Source organism: Suricata suricatta, chromosome 12, assembly GCF_006229205.1.
Source record: "Suricata suricatta isolate VVHF042 chromosome 12, meerkat_22Aug2017_6uvM2_HiC, whole genome shotgun sequence".
NCBI classification, from domain to species: domain Eukaryota; kingdom Metazoa; phylum Chordata; class Mammalia; order Carnivora; family Herpestidae; genus Suricata; species Suricata suricatta.
In genome coordinates this window covers 48,288,436-48,305,840 of record NC_043711.1, presented here as the reverse complement: position 1 = coordinate 48,305,840, position 17,405 = coordinate 48,288,436, and the positions used below count along the sequence as shown (strand labels likewise).

General features: G+C 41.9%; 1 protein-coding gene across 7 annotated transcripts in view; it reads left to right on the top strand.

Moving 5' to 3' along the window:
• MITF (melanocyte inducing transcription factor) overlaps positions 1-17,405 on the top strand; it is a 219,790-nt gene that overhangs the window by 171,994 nt on the left and 30,391 nt on the right. For all 7 annotated transcript variants that reach the window (XM_029917344.1, XM_029917342.1, XM_029917343.1 and 4 more), the window contains exons 3-4: positions 15,780-16,007; positions 17,053-17,136. In XM_029917344.1, coding sequence (XP_029773204.1) covers positions 15,780-16,007; positions 17,053-17,136 — 312 coding nt within the window. The remainder of the gene's footprint in view (positions 1-15,779; positions 16,008-17,052; positions 17,137-17,405) is intronic.

Genomic DNA, 17,405 nt, shown 5'->3' with positions numbered 1-17,405 from the left:
GTCCTGTGCGGAGCTCTGTGTGGCTTGCAACATCATCCCTGCTCTCTACCCACCAGGTGTCGGCAGCAGCCCCTCCCCCCAAGTACTTCCAGCTGTGACAATTAGAAAACCTTCCCTGCAGGGCAGCATCGCCCCTGTTTTAAAGGTGAGAGGCACCTTAAATGTAAATCTGTGTGTGGGTGTCTTCCTTCGCACGCTCAGCTCACCCTAGCTGTACATTTGTAAGCACCCTGAGGACAGAAATGAGGGGTTTTCTTTCATATCGAGGGCTTTCTTTCTGCCTACTGCATATAATACATAGATTTTTGGGGACTGATTGAACCATCACTTTTTGTTTTTGTTTTTACCCAAACTATATACAGCAGTGGGTCCTTTTAAGGAAGAGTGATTTGCACATTTCTCTTCCTCCCTAACTGTTTTTGATAATGGTTTATAATTAGGTATATGGTAAGTGGCATTTCCATAACACAGTGGCCTATTTTCTTTCTTATAAAAAATGACTATATCATACAGTAGTTTAATCTTTCCTTTAAAAACCCCATGATACTTAGATGCTTTTGGTTAACAAAATTCCTTTTGAGTCTGGAAGATTATGTTTGCCCCCCAACCCCCACTCCCTCCCCCACCAAGAAAAAAAAAGAAAAGAAAAAGAAAGAAAAAGCCATCAACTCTTAAATTACTCAAAGTCCTGAGGCATTTTTCCCATAACAACTGTTCACTGTAAGTTTCTCTGTTGTAAAGTCCTGTCTTCTTTGACCCACTGGTGGCCCAAGTGCCTGCTTCTGTTCACGTGGAAATTGAGTAGAGCTTTGGTTTAAATGACCCATGTCTACCCAGGTGAAGATCAACTATTAATGAGAGGCTTGTTCATACCAAAGTGTGAAAGGAAACAAGCACACAAAAGAAGTAATCATCACAGAGGCTCTCTATATAGAATCAAAACCAAAAATTCTATGTTGCAATGTGAATTCTAGAGATCACTCATAGCATGGCAGTGTTTAATATAGTGGCTGGAAGCAAGCCTCAGTTTTCTCATCCCTTAAATGGGACTAATGACAGCGCCTGCCTTGTAGGGTTGTAGTGAAGATGACATGACCAAATCCATTGAAAACTTTTAGAACTACCTGGCACATAGTAAGTGCTAGTAATTACCTGATTTCCACTATTTAATTCTTAATCTTTATTATAAGAAATCCCAGGATATTCCCATTTTCTTACGTCTTTCAAAATTCCCACCTTTCTTCCCCAAAGAAGTATTTTGTTCTTTTCATCTTTACTCCCTTTATCCATTGTTTCCGTCACACAAAAAAATCCAAATGGGACTATCCCATTTTTTTGGTTTTGCAATATGCATGTCCTACCTTTATAAATGTGTATGTATTTATAGCATATTTAAAATCTCTCTAAGAGTTTGCTTTGTAGAGTGTGATGAATCACTTTTTTGCAAATGTTTTTTAGTGGAAAAAAACAAAACTCCTTCTGAATATTCTTATGGGACACCTGGGTGGCTCAGTTGATTAAGCATCCAACTCTTGATTTTGTCTCAGGTCATGATTTCGTAATTTGTGGGATTGAGCCTCACATCAGGCTCTGTGCTGACAGCACCCTTAAAAAAATCTTTATAAACTTAAGCTTCAGTTGTTTGTATTTTTTTTTATGACATGAATGTAGATCATTGGCCATTTTGTTTGAAAGAGGTAGTTCTGGTTTTGATCTTGAAAGGTCAATATGAATTCGATTCTATACCCTCTGCACAAATAAAAAATGTTTCATTTGTGGCTAAAATATACATTGCTGCTTTGATTGGCAAGAACACTCCATGGGATCTAAATACTTTGTTAACAAAATGTTTCTCTGAGAGTTGGTGAGGCTGCCACCACTACAGAGGAGCAGCGTGGGTCATACTGAATCCATAATTGCTTCATAAAACATAAAATCAGTTCTTTGAGAAGCAAGTTCAGGCATATGTCCAGAATAGCAAGCAAAACAGAAGGTGTTTATGCTTATGATAGGTTGATGGATTAACCAAGTGCTTGCTTAGTAAATATGTTACCATCAGACTTGCCTTTCTATAGGAAAAGAAGATAGAAAATGAGTACAAAGAAAGTATCTAATACAAATATATGTATGTTGTACGTGAGTGTGTATAGGTTGTTTCAAACTCATATAACAGCAGGGAGGCTGGTGCAGGGAACCCCTCACGCCCTCAGCACCCAAGTTGAACAGCGACAACTCAGGGCTCAACCTGTTTCATGTAGACACCTCCCTCTCCCTTGCTAATCCTAGACAGAATTTCTTCCTCAGAAGAAATTCTTTTTTTTAGACCTAGGAAAAATGCATCCTCAGACGTTTGCATGTAATTTTCAGGACTTTTCAGGTTCCCTGAAGCCCAGTGTAAGAATCAGTGCCTGGGTTAGCTCATTTGGAAGTGAGAGAGAGAACTTCACAGAAGCCTTCCAGAAGATACCCAGGCAGCAAGGGTCCCTGTGCACTAAGATTGTTGTCATCCCCTTACCCTTAATGTCCGTGATACCTGAGTCCACTAAAGAGAAGAAAAAAGGATGCGTGGAGGAGGCCGGACGCCCCCCTAACCCCTCTCTCCTCTTCTCCTCTGCCCTCTCCACTTCTACAAGATGGCCTTACTTTTCTTTTTTTTTTTTGAAATGGATAATCTAAATGACCTAACACCAGTCAACTTGAATGTGAAACAAAAATTCCAGGCCTAACAATAATAGACAGGCCTAACAAAAATAGTATTTATTTATTGAGGATTCCTTATGTGTTAGGCATTTTTCGTGCTTTTTGTCACTTAAACTAATCAGTCTCAGCAACTACCAGGTAGGTGTCCATGACCCCACCTTCGCACTTAGAAAACTAAGATTCAGAGCATCGAAGCAACTTGGCTAGGATTTTCAGGTCTATCTGAAATTCCAGCTAAATATTTTCGTCCCTGGCTAAATATTAACAACACTAGATCAGTTCTCGCCACTGCTTTCTGACAGCTGGTCATACACTTAGCTTATGGGCTCCAAGTCTATATGGGGTATTTTATGATGTCTGCATTGTTTGTAATAACTTCTTAATGGTGGTGTGAGACTTCTGAGAGCATCATGCAAGACCTTTTTTGCTATTGTTAGTTCTTTAATATATGCGCTGTTCTTAAATTTGATGTAAGCCCAGAAGAAACCAAAGACGAGATCCAGTAACATATATCTCATATGCAGCTGCATCTTAATATTTGAAGCCACGGCATCATCATTTCTCAGACGCGTGGCTGCCGGAGCCTCTGGACTCTTCCCCCTGCCCCCGTTCCTACCTCCTGTCCACATCAGCCCCAGAGTCCTGAGCTACAAATGTTCGTCACTTCATGCCACTTCTCTGCTGAAAACCTTCCAAAGAAAGGTTCTTCTAAGTAGCAGAGAAGAAAAGTCACATTCCCTACAGAGTCGCCAAGTAGCCCTAACACCTGGGTGCACTGGCTCCCGCAGGTCACTCGCCGGCCTTGTCACTGCTCCAGCGCCGCTGGATTCTTGTCACCGCCGCATTTCCTATTTCTCCCATCTGCCCAGCTGCTTCCCACCTCGGGGTCCCAGCCTGCTGGGTGCGCCACATCCCTGGCTTCTTCACATCCTTCAGGCTTCAGCTGGAATGTTACCACTACAGAAACTTTGTTTTATTGTTTGCATTGCACTGAGTCACCATATGAAATCCTTACTTTGTTGCTTTGTTTCCCTCGAGTTTGTCTCTGCTTCCCCAACCTGAACAGGGGCCCGGGAACCTCGCCATAGTTGCTGCTCTCCCTACACTCAGGGAGGTCAAGCGAACGCCTGGGTTGGTAAAGGCGGGTCGTTACAGTGTGTCTGCCTGTAGAGTGCTCAGCACAGGGCCCAGCACCCTCCCAGGAGGGGTCTTTCATTCCAATCCGGGTTTTCATCATCACGTAATCTAGGCGACAAGTCTCAGGAATTACCCGAGACAATGCAGTTCCTCAAAAACCGGGAGACCCCTCAAGTCTCATGATGCGGACCTTGAAGTCTGTGTTATTATGAGGCGGCAACTTTTTGCCAGTTTTCAGCCCGTGTAGACTTGACCTTCAAACTGGCAGCCTTCAGCTCTCATTTCTGACTGACCTTTTGCTTAAGCCCAGGGCAATGTTTTCATCTCTGACAAACTTGACCGCTGCCAGTTTCTTAAGAGCGCTGGCCCTTATGAAAAGGAGTTTTGCTGCCTGTGCCATAATGATCTCTAATACCCGGTAAACTGCAAACAATGGGGGCATTTTGGGGGGGAAATACTAAAACAAAAAGACGTCTGCAGTTCTGAGGCAGTGCTAAACTGGGGCAGATGGAAAAGTTATAGCACGTGGAATGCTGCTCTCACAACTCCCGTTAGGAGGGGGAGAAGTGGACAGTCCTTACAATGGGCTATTATTAGGGTCCCATTGAACCACGTAATCGCAGCCCTTTACAAAACCATAAAAATATGTCAAATATTATACAAACTCAAACTGGGCTTGAGTGGTGGACTAAAAATGTCATGAATAACGGGGTCCTCTTAATCTGATCAAGTATTTAAAGGAAAAATTCATCATTATATAACAGCGTCGTGGGTTTATTTATTACTTGCAAAGTTTTCAGGAGAGGAATTCTGCCTGAATATATTTTTATTTGTCCAGGCCCACAGAATTTAGTTTTTGTGGAATTTGTAGGGTTTTTTTTTGAAATTACAAAATTAGTGTCACGTAGATTCTTTTGAAATTATGGGGGAAAAACCAGTAAAGTAACAGTCCCCTATAATTTCAGCACCCCAGAATAGTCATTGTTAAGACTGCTGAATGATCGGTAATTGGTCTTTTTTTGCCTCTGCAGATGTATAAGTAATATTTTGAAGCCATTTTAGGATCACAGTGTATGTAGCATTTCTAAAGTTGCTTTGCCTTCCTATATACATTCTGAACGTTCCCTCTAATTAAATAGTTTTGTAAAATATGGATTTTAATGACTTCATTGTATCCATCTGCGTGTAGGGTTCTCGACTGGGAGCAGTTTCACTTGCGTCTGGCAAGTCTGGTGACATACTTGGTTGTCACCACAGGTGTTGCAGGGAAGGTGCTGCTGGCATCTATTGGGTAGAGGCCAAGGATGCTGCTGATTGTCCTACAGGGCACAGGACAGCCCTGTAACAGATGAGTGTCTGGCCCTAGGGTCAGCTGGGCCAAGGTCGGGGGAACCCTGAATGTAGGTGACTGCCTTGTAATTAATTTAATCCACTTCCTACTATTAGATTTTTGTTTTCTTTTTTTGTTTGTTTACTTTATTTAAAAATTTGTTTATGTTTATTTATTATTGAGACAGAGAGAAACAGAGCATGAGTGAGGGAGGGGCAGAGGGAGAGGGAGACACAGAAGCAGGCTTCTGGCTCTGAGCTGTCAGCACAGAGCCCAACACAGGACTTGAACCCACGAACCGTGAGATCATAACCTGAGCTGAAGTCGGACGCCCAACTGACTGAGCCACCCAGGCACCCCATGTTTGCTTTTATAGATATCAGGTTGGCAAACTTTCTATAGAGGGCCACGGATGAGTTATTTTAGGCTTTGGGGGACATAAGGTCTATTGCTAAACTGTGATGTAGCACTGTTATAACTTGAAAGCAGTCACAGGCTGTATGCAAGCAAAGGGGCATGGCTGTGTCCCCATGAATTACTTATGAAACCTGGCACTGGGTTTTAGGGTAGTCATTTCACCATTCTTATGATGGCCGATGCTCTGATGGACATTAAATCTATTGTATCTAATCTTAAATCTTTGCCTGTATCTGTTGATTTCCTTAGAAAAGGGCTTGATTGTTTAATTACTGGATGCATGGGCATGGAGCCTTTAAAGGTTTACATCATTTTATTTTATGTATTAACGTTATACCAGTTTACTTTATATTCTCTCCCACATCATATAAGACTGTTCATTTAATCTGGCTTTGTAAGCACACGTATGCCACCCCTTTCATCAGATGTGGAACCACGCCCAGGAGTGGGAGTGGCTAAAGGGCTCGAAGTGCAGGTGCCTCCAGAAGTCAGGTAGATGGGTGAATGGCACAGGCTACATGTCAGTGTGGGTACCAGGGGTGGTGGAATGTGCCCAAATGGAGAGCAAGTGGCTCATCCAGAGAGGGAACCGCCTCAGCTCTGTACAGTGCTGGCCTGTGTGTGTCAGCATTGCTAGGTCTCCTGACCGATCCACAGAAACTAGAAATCCAAAACATGGTGTGAAAATTCCTAACTTTTAATTAACCTACTGGGTAGAATGGTAAGCCGTACCTGGGGACTGTGCCCAAGGGCCACCTGTTTGGGGACCTCTACTTTCATGGTGACTTATTGTAGGGTCTATAGTTGAGACACGGAGGCAGATATCCAGGCTCATGGCCATTCATCCTAGACCCCAAGGACCCCAAGCCTCACCGATGAGAGCTATAAGAATTGACATTCTCGGGGAAGACGCCTAAGAGAAAAGGGAGCTTTAGCTTTCTCTCTCAGAGTAGGGAGGCAGGCTCTGAATCACATGTTGGCCCCGAGACTTAGTTCCTCCAGAGCTTCCTGAATTAGGAAGAGCGAGCACTTGTCACTTCTCCATTTCCTCAGGACATTCTGGAGGCTGTCAGAATCCTAGGCTCCAGATGCTGCAGTGCCCTACACCACTGCACTCCTTGCCCTTAGCTTCTCTTCCCCCCCAGTGTCCATGTGCTTCAGCCACAGCGGCTCCATTCATTCACCGATTGGCTGGATACTTGCTAGGTTCCTACTGTGTGCCTGGCCTGTCCTGCACAGAGTAGAGCAGGGTAGGGGGGTCAGGAGCACTGGCAAGGCAAGGGGTGGGGATTTGAATAAGCCCTTAGGATGGTTGTGGGAGATAAGATCAGACAGGTCATGATTCCAGGGGGGGAGTGGGAAGTAGGCAAAGTGGGCAGGGGTCTTCAGATTTTGATGGGCATAAGAATCTACCTGGGTTAGCTTGTTAAAACATGGATTTCCGGTCCCCACTCAGAGAGTCGCATTCATTAGTTCTTGGATGGGGACTGAGACTGCATTTCTAAAAAGTACGATGAAGCACTGATTTAGGGTCTTGTAGGCCATTCATTGTAAGAACATTTTTCCCCCTCAGAGATAAATAAGGAGCCATTCCAGAGTTGTTATTTTTTTTTCCCAAAGTAATGACGTGATCTGACATATTTTACAATGATCACTCTAATCAGTGTGTTCAAGGTAGAATAAAAGAGGGTATAGACAGAAGCCAGTAGAAGAGACTTTCAGTACTCAAAATGAGAAATGATGATGGCATGGATCAGATGGTAACAGTACAGGCAGTGAAAATCAGTTAACTTCTGGATATATTCTGATAAAGGAGCCAGTGCTTCTTGTTTGTTTGTTTTTTTAGTTTATTTATTTATTTATTTTGAGAGAAAGAGAATATATGAAAGAGAATGGGGAAGGAGCAGAGAAAGAATCCCAAGCAGGCTCTGAACTGCCAGTGCAGAGCCCGATGCGGGGCTTGAAGCCACAAACTGTCAGATCATGATGAACCTAAAACAAGAGTTGGATGCTTAAGCAACTGAGCCACCCAGGCACCCCAGGAGCTAATACTTCTTTATAGATTGGATAGAGCATGTGAAGAAAGAAGTCAAAGATGACCAAAGTTTTTGAATGTGTACCTCGACTGAACTTTTTTGATCTACAGGAAAAAACAAGAGGCAATTTCCTATGTTTCAGCCTAGTGGAAGGATAGAGTTGCCATCTACTAAGATGGAGAAGACTGTGGAGGAGCAGGTTTGGAGGGGATGATGACCGTGTGAGGTTTGGGATGTCTGCAGTCCTCTAGATGGGGCTGTGGAGTAGGCAGGTGGAGGTGAATCTGGAGTCAGGGACACCTGGACCCGGTGTTTAAATCCCTGATTCTGGCTTAGGTCACCAGGGCTGTGCATTTCCATAGAGAAAATCAAGCTCTGAGCATGGAGACACTCTGATATTTAGGAGAAGACAGGACTAGCCAAGGAGACTGAAAAGATACAATAAAAGAGGTAAGAGTGGGGGTGGGGGGCGCCTGGGTAGCCCAGTTAAGCATCTGACTTGGGCTCAGTTTTTGTGAATTTGAGCCCTGTGTCAGACTCTGTGCTGTCATCACAGAACCCACTTGGGATCCTCTCTTCCCTGTCTCTGCCCCGACTTGCTTGTGCGCACGCTCTCTCCCTCTCTCTCTCTCTCTCTCTCTCTCTCTTTCTCTCTCTCTCTCAAACATAAACATTGAAAAGAGAAGACGCAAGAGGAAAACCAGGTGCATGTGATAGACTGGAAGCCAAGTGAAGAATGTGTATTAAGAGCCTCTTGCTGGTCCCTGAGCAGCCAGGCTTGTTCGCACCTGAGGACTTTTCCATTGTACTGGGTGCTCTTCCCACCTATCTGCCTGGTTCATATCCTCCCCAACTTCAGGCCTGTGCTTAACAGTAGTCTTCTCTCTATTTATTTATTTATTTATTTATTTATTTATTTATTGAGAGAGAGAGATAGCATGAGCAGGGGAGGGTCAGAGAGAGAGGGAGCAAAGACAGGCTGCAGGCTCTGAGCTAATTATCAGCATAGAGCCTGAACCCATGCACTGCGAGATCATAACCTGAGCTGAAACTGGATGCTCAACCAACTGAGCCGCCCAGGCGCCCCTGTCACCTTCTCTCTAAAACCTCCCCTGAACAGCCTGTGTGAGAGCAGGGTAGTTGTCTGGCGTCTGGTTGGTGCTCAGCAATATTTAGTGAATGAATCTTGAACATGTAACTTTCTTGGGAGAAGTCCAGGTGAGAACGTATTACAGTCTTGCATCCAGGTGTGGCATGGTCCATGGACCAGTAGGGTGGGCATCCCATGGGAGCTTATTATAAATGCGGGACCTTGGGTCCCACCCCAGACCTACAGAATCACACTGCATTTAACAAGATCCCGGGTGATTTATATACACATTAAGGTTTGCACTCAAACCTATATTTAGTTCTTTCTGGATACAGCACGAAGGCAATTGGGTGTGGTCTCAGACAGCAATGACCCAAATTAAGAGGTTAAAACCATCAACATCAGATTTCTTCTGTAGTTGTTTCTGTATTCAGCCAGTTATCATACGATTCTTTTAGAAAACTGCATGAAGAATCTTTCAAGAATATTTTATGTGGCTATCCAAGTGACTTCTTAGTTTTATTTTTAAATGGCATAACCTTGGAGTGAACATAAAATGTACAGTGTCTGGTTACAGGGTAGAGATTTTTGAGGGAGTGAATGTTAATTCTGTTTAATACATGTTTTAAAATTTTGCTACTTAGTATGACATATCCATGCATAATAGCTGATACAATCTTTAGAGTGCATGACCTGTAAATGCATAGTCTTCTATGAAGGTGAGTAATGGATTAAGTTAATTGGGCTTTGCTGCTTCTCTCATAGGGCTTTAATTCTGAAAGTGGCATTTTTATTCTGGGATTATAAATACTCTGCAGACAGACGGCTACCATTCTTAAATCTCATATTTCTATTTGGCTGAGATTAAAACTTAATGTTCTTTTTATACTCAGACTTTTGGCTTATTTTAGTCTGAGAGATAAAAAACAATGTATAAAGCAGTAGTTTACTTATAAATTCTCCTTTTTCCCCCCTGGAGCTACTAAATATTGTCTGTCCTAACCCCAAAGAATGCACACTGTTTTATAGGTCATCAGCTCAGGGTAAAACATCTGTCAGGGAAACATCAACATTTTAGGAGAAATAGATTTGCTGACCTCTCCGTTTGTAGTGTGCCTAACTCATTTCTCTGAATTCAGAAGCCTAATGATCCTACAAAGCATATGATAGGAAGTAGTGTGAATGTATAGAGGCCAGAGAAATATAAATGTGTATATATTTGAGTGTGCACACACAGAGTATGTGAGTACACGTCTGGGTTTGCATTGTTTTATCTTCCCCTCTTAACTCAGTTAAAGCCCTAGATTAAAATTCATCAACGGGGAAGGGGTGTTTGTATAGTTTGCCACTGGGGACAGCATGAAGAAGACCTTGGTTGAATGTCCAGCCTTGGGCAGATCTTACAGCTTTCTTCCCAGAGTTTCTGTGTGTCTTTAAAATGGGGATCACTGAGTGCACCTGTGTTCCTACCCAGCTGCTTGTCCCGTTTAGACAATATTTGGAGAAGCAACCACAAACTTGTATATACACATATTTAGAAAAGTCCTCTTAGTCTTTCCCTCTTAAAACTCCTATTTCCTTAGGAAGGATGAATTCCAGGTAGCTAAAACTTTTACAGAGCAGAGGCTGGCGTTTTCCGTAAAAACCCCGAGAGCAGGTGTTATAGGGTTTGGGGGCCAGGCAGGCTCTGTTGCAACCACTCCTCTCTGCCACTATGGTGTGAAGGCAGCCAGGGGCAATATGCCAGGGGACGGGCATGGCTGTGTGCCAAGAAAACTTTATTTATGGACACTGAAATTCAGATTTCATATCATTTTCATGTATTATGAAATCTTCTTCTGATTCTTTCCCAACCATTAAAAAATGTAAAATGTATTCTTAGTTGACAGGCCGTACCCGCATAAGGAACAGACCCAGCTGGGCTGCTGCGCAGACTCCATGCTAGGGACAGGGCCTTGGGCTCCTCGACCTTAGTCCCTTGTCTCTCTCCTTTGTGGACGCCTTCTTTGCTTTTGCTTTTGTTTGTATCTCGTTTTGATTCTTTTCTCTCTTGTCAGGATTCGTATCCTCATGTTTATTTTCGATTAAGGATCCCCTTGTATTGACTATACAGAATACATGACTGAGTGAGAACGTGTATTTTGGGCTTGCATTCTCTTTTATGGCAACAGTATAATTGTGCGACTCAAAAGAATTCTATACCTTTCAAATGTGACCCTGGACAAGGCTCCTCCCAAGTCATTTAAGAAAGCTAGCTTTGTCTGTTTTGCCATGTTTTTCAGGGATGGCGTTTGCTTAATTGACCATCTCTATAAATTGCCATTTAAAAAACCAGTGTAAAAGAATGGAGTTTGGGGGCATGGCAGAGAGCAATTGATTGAGTTATAATCCCTTTAATATTCCTTAAACTTAACTAAGCAACAGAGCACATTTTCTCCCTAAACATAAAATGAGAAATTTGAACTTTGTGTTGACAAGTTGAAAAAAACAGATTATGAACTAAAAGGATTATGGGACTCTTCCCTCAACTTCATTATTTACATTCTGGTTTACAAATAGTGGAGAGAATAGAACAGTGGGAAATTTTTCTTTCTCTCCAGTGAATTAATTCTTTTGTCAGTCAGGATGGTAGTTATCTCTAGGTACCATCTCACATTTATGTGCTCCAGGATCTCTTTCGAATGAAACTGGTGGAAAATAACCTGTCATTGTCACCTAGGAAGTGGCACAGCAAAAGTGCGACAGTTAGAAGGTGATCCGTTCCAGCTCTCTCGTTATCAATTCGGGATCTGAATGAAGAACGGAAGAAGCACAAAAAGATAGCAGCAGTAACAAGGAAGATGAATTTCAAAGCCTTTGGAGTTTTGCACTTCAACGAGATAGCTAACATACTTTATTTATGTGAAATGTCCATTATATCAACAAAATATCTTTTGCTGGAGTATGAAGTATCCTAGCTTTGTTTTGTGGTCTGTGCTTCAGATGCTCAGCAATACCTAACTTGGCTCTCCAAATTCATTAACTTAGAGAGTTAGTTTGAAGGTCAACAGCATGCAAAAATTATCAGGCAGTCCTATAGATGTTTAATGCTACATACATGTTTTCATTTGCAAGCTTGCTTGATTGGCTATTTAAAAATTAACAAAAGGGAAGTCACTAACTGAAAAGCTATGATTTAGGATGGTTTTATTTATATGGCTTTTAAAATTGTCACAGGACTTTAGAGCCTCATAACAGTGCTTTGAGGAAATTGGAGGGTTCAGTGTCTTCCTCTAGCATCTTCCGGCTGAGGGAGGCAAGGCACTCAGGCTGTGTCACACAGCACTGATACACAGTGACAAATAACATGGCTAGGACCGGCTGGTGACAATGCTCAAATACCACCTGTTCTAGGTCAGCAGTAAAGTGTGATCAGAGAGCCCTGGGGGTCTCCAAGACCCTGGTAGTGGCTTTGCCAGGTCAGAACTACTTTCCCAGTAACACTAGATTACTTTCCTTTCTTCATGCCCATCTTGTGATTTTACAGCAGAGTTTCACAAAAGCTTCATGAGTGTGAAAGTGTCACCGTTCTGATAGCCAACGGAATGTATGGTAGTGTGTCATGATAATCTTGTGTTAAACATTTCTGCCTTGATTCCTAATATGATAAACTCTGATAGATAGAACTCACATAAATACCCTTGATTTGATGGTTTGAAACCATCTTAAGACCAAAAAAAAGTTTGAGAACTGCTGTTTTTTAGATATATTGCTAAGCCTGTCAGAAGTTTGGTTTCCTTTAATGCTGAAATCCCTCTACCAAGCAGGCTGTCTTATCATCCCTGTGGAGCACACAGGGAAAAGAGAGCCTGGAAGGGTTAATGACTTGCCAAGAGTCACATAAACAGTTAAGTTGCAAAGCCACAGTTCGAATGCAGGTTTTGAATTCTTAACTGTTCTTCTCCCTGTGCGGTTAGGCTTGCTGTGTCTCAGAGAAGCACAGGGAAATGCCTGGATTTTGACAGTAACTTGTCCTCAGAACCTAGGCCACCTCCAGGGAATGTAGATAGGAAGATTATCCTTCAGGGTGGTGTGAAGCAGAGACCACATTCTAGTGGCTTCTGGGTTGAGTCCAGCCACAGATGTGTTTAACTTGTCTTATGCGGTGGGAAAAGTCAAACAATTGGATGTCAGTTTTTTAATCTGGGAGCTTTAGCTTCAAAAAGAAGTTTACATTGCCTAGCTACATCTCAGAATTGGAAGATCTCGACCGGATCGGTATACCCACGTGGCCACAGTCAGCTACCGCTCATGTCATTCATTCCTTTTAGGTGAGGCATGTGTGCGTCGGCTTGCCACAGACCTCCCTGCTCCCTAGAGCTCATGTTCCTTATTTATGTTACCTGTTCCCAGTGTTTGGATTGGAGACAGCTGGAGATGTTCTGCTTCCTGCATAGTGTGTATAGCCAGTCTGTTCTCAGCTTATTTGGAAACTAAAAAGACGCTGACCATGAAGGAACAAAATACATTCAACTTCAATCACCCCAATCTGGATATAGTAAGGAGCTCGCTGGCAATGCCAAATAGAGAGCAGGTTGCTTCCTTCCTTACTAAAGCATAAAATTCTAATTCATTAAAGAATAAGGATCTGCCAGTGAATTAACATTTATTTTTAAATGTGTAGTCCTTTCTTTTTTTAAGTGTAATAGTGAAAGAAGCACATTACGCGCATTGCCCTCATTTTATGTTTATTTTAGTAATGTCTGTTGTCCTCATCATTATCGTGTCTGGACCTTTTCATAAACTTAAAATGTCTCTGTGAACCTCTATGTGCATGTTAGATCAGTCATTTGAAAACACTTTGAGATTGCCAATGTAAAGAACTTCCATTTTCCTGGGCATTTGGACAGTATTACAGACTTTCAAATTTTTTATGCTTTAACTGTCTCCCCATTTCAGCAGTTAATATTAACCATTTATCATAATTTTTAGATATATATTTGTTTGCCTTTTTCTTCTTTTGTCTCACCCCAGACTACAAGTTCCATAAAGCTGGCAGTCAGATCTATTTGTTCACAATGAATATTCCATATCTCACACGGGGTTTAGCACATAATAACAGTAAATAATGGAGCGAATAAATGAGTAAAGATAGAAGTACATCAGTCACGTGTATGAGAACCCTTCTCTAGCCCTACGAGTTATAATACAAGAGTTTTACTAAACATTTTTATGCTTCCCACCTTGGTTAAACTGGGGAGATGTTTATTTTTTATTCTTCACATAAATATACACCCAGCGCTGTGTGTGTATGTTTTTCCTGTTCTGCTTAGGGTAGTTTCCCTTCTTTCTGATGCAGGGTCAGTAGGAGAGTTCCACATCCATGCAACTGAGAATAAGATGCACACTAAGACCAGGATATGAGGCCATTGAACTTGAAAGTGCAGCACAGAGACTCCTCCATAGAGTCTCTTCCTGCAGTTGGCAGTTACAGAGTTATGTGGCCATTAGAATGTCTCATGTGTAATAGTAGCTTTTAGGCGGTGTCTACTCCAAAGGGGGCATCTAGCTCTTAACCTATTGCTGAAAGAGAAATACCATTGTCTATTAATACTACTGGAACTAAAGATGAATAGTGAATCGGCCTTGATCTGACAGTGAGTTTGACTTTGATAGCTCATCACTTAAAAGGTTCTTTTATATTTATGAAAAAAGCATGACGTCAAGCCAGGGGGAGAAATTATTATAAATATTAAGGACCAAGCTCATCAGGCTTCCAAAAAAAAAAAATAAAGCCCCTTGTGCGAATGGTTTTTTTTTTTTTTACATGCATAACTAATTAGCTTAGGTTATTATAAGCAGGGCTGCTGTGATAAAGTTTCCGGCGGTGTCTCGGGATACCTTGTTTATAGTGCCTTCTCCATGCCAGTCAGTCTTCGAATCGGCATTACAGAAAGTAGAGGTAGTGAATAGTCTACCTTTTCTCGTTGGATTGGGGCCACCTGAAACATTGTTATGCTGGAAATGCTAGAATATAATCACTATCAGGTGAGCTTTCCTCTTATTCATATTTAGTGTGTGAAATGCAATGCAATAAATTGAGTAATTCACCATTTCATTTTATCTTACTCTTTCCAATAAGTGCAAGTCTACTAGTTTAATGCTATTTACTGTTTGATACCATAAGAAGTAATTCAATGTGGTTTTGGACAAAGTAAATATTAGTAGTGTATATTTTTTTTCCCTAGTGCCTGGCTGTGCTCTATCAGCTCCTGTTCGGAGCTCATAAGATTAAATTGTATTTATCAAGGAAAAAGTAACTTTAAAATGAGTATCATTGTTTGTTGTGGTGGTGGTGGTGGTGGTGGTGGTTTTTTTTTTTTTTTTACAAAAAGCCATTTTAAATTCTGAATTAATGTTTATAAGAAAGGAGGAAAAATATCCTGGTGCCTTAATAGGAATGTCTTTAAAAACACATACATGTAAGTAAGTGTGAGGTGTTGGAAAGAAACTGCTTGAGTTCAGGATCTTAATTAAAATGTTGAATAATCATGTCCAAATGAAAGTGGGAGGAATTAATCTACAACCAGTTGATTTATTCATCAGAATGTTTCTGTTTATTTTCTACAACCGTTTTACAGCTGGTTCTTAAGGAGGTTTTTGTTGTTGTTTTTAAACAGAAAGCTGTTCTGTTTGCCACGGAACGTAAAATAAATTGTTATGCTCCTTTTTCTAGATTGTTTTGATCTCCATAAACCCTTCCAGTTGTGTTGGGGAAAGTTTTGCCCTACTGATGGGTACAAATTTTAAATTCTTAGACAATGAGCAGAGGGCACAAGGTTTCCAGGAGATGTGCAGCTAATTAGCAGAGAAATAAAACAGGGCAAAGTATTACCCCAAATCCTGAGAGTTAGACTTTAAACTTCAGTAATATCAAAATCCATTAGCACAGTGCCTGGTACATAAACAGGGGCTTAATAATTTATTCTGTTGGTGGACTGGCCAGTCTCATGTTTGTGCCTGAGAAAAGAGCCGACCGAAACTCACAAATAACGGCGCTGTCTTCTCTTCCCTCCATGGCTATGTTCAGGTGCAGACCCACCTCGAAAACCCCACCAAGTACCACATACAGCAAGCCCAAAGGCAGCAGGTAAAGCAGTACCTTTCTACCACTTTAGCAAATAAACATGCCAACCAAGTCCTGAGCTTGCCATGTCCAAACCAGCCTGGCGATCATGTCATACCACCAGTGCCGGGGAGCAGCGCACCCAACAGCCCCATGGCTCTGCTCACACTTAACTCCACCTGTGAAAAAGAGGTAATTCATGTCTCCTCCCCTCTCCTGTCTTCTTACACTAAATGACTGTCTGTTGGATATTATTCCCACACTTGACTGTGGACTCTGGTCTGTCTGCGGGGCCACATGCGCTGGCCTTTGTCCCAGTTTGTGCTACGTGGCCGCCGCTCTCTGGCTTCTTTCTCACTCACTGTCACCGGGTTATTGGGTTAGGGCTCAGGACAGGACACCTGGCCGCTCCCGAGCGATGTGGAGGCGAGGACACTTTCTCTCCCACCCTGTTTCCACTCTGTTAGCTGAGCGCTCTCTTCTCTTCAATGCCTTTCCATTTACAAAGCAGTAAAAATGCAGAGAGAGGAGAAGGCAAGGTGGAGAAGGAAAAACAAAAATAGAAAAGGTGTGGGACAGGCGGTTTAGAAGTTCTGCTTGTTGTGAATGTCTGGAATATTATTTTTATTTCTCCCTGAGTTAAAGAGAAAAAAGAAAGCACAGAATGTGCGTGGATGGATTTTAATAATGTAGCACATGAGAATTTAACAGAGAAGCGAAGGTTTAATTGTTAGATAAATTCCGTTTCGTAATAAGATTGCCGCTGCCGTGGAGTCTGCTTTTGTAAAGGCTGGATTGGAGGCAAGGTTCAAACACACCTCAAGCTAATTGTTACACCGAAATTTGAAGCATAAAAATACCTGAGGGGGGAGTTCTGATTTAATTCCTGTTATTCCCAAATTATGAGACAATAAGCCTCGTTTTAATGACATTTCACAGTACTCTGAAATGTTCCTGTGATTTCAGAGGTGACTTTTCTGAAGTTTCTGAATTCTGATTTCGAGAGGGACTCAGTCTTTTCCCCTGTGGCCAAACCAACTGTCTTATTTTTCTCTGTCCATATTTGTCATCTCTCAAGCTGATTGGATGGAAGTTCTTTGGGCATTATTTTATTTCTCCTTTGTTTGAAAGCTTATTAGTTCATCTTGTTGCTATACCCTCAGCCTCATGTGAACATGTCATTGAAAAGTCATTTGCAAATCCAAGTCATGGGCTGATTATGCTTGTGTTTTTGCAGGGATTTTATAAGTTTGAAGAGCAAAACAGGGCGGAAAGCGAATGCCCAACTATGAACACGCATTCACGAGCGTCATGCATGCAGGTACTGAGTGACTCGGCAGCCTGAGGATGTAACACTTTATAATGAGAATCTATATTTGTGGCTCATCACGCCTTCCTGATGACTTCAGGGTTTTTTTCCCCTCATTGATTTTTTTTCTTTAATGGAGAAAGCTACAAACAGGGACATTTTCCTCATTGTGTCTGATGATTAAATAACTAAGGGAGATTAAACTTGAAATGCATTTCCCCTAAGTTGCTTTAAGTCATTAAAAAGTGCTTGAAATCCATAAATTGTGAGACATAAAATGT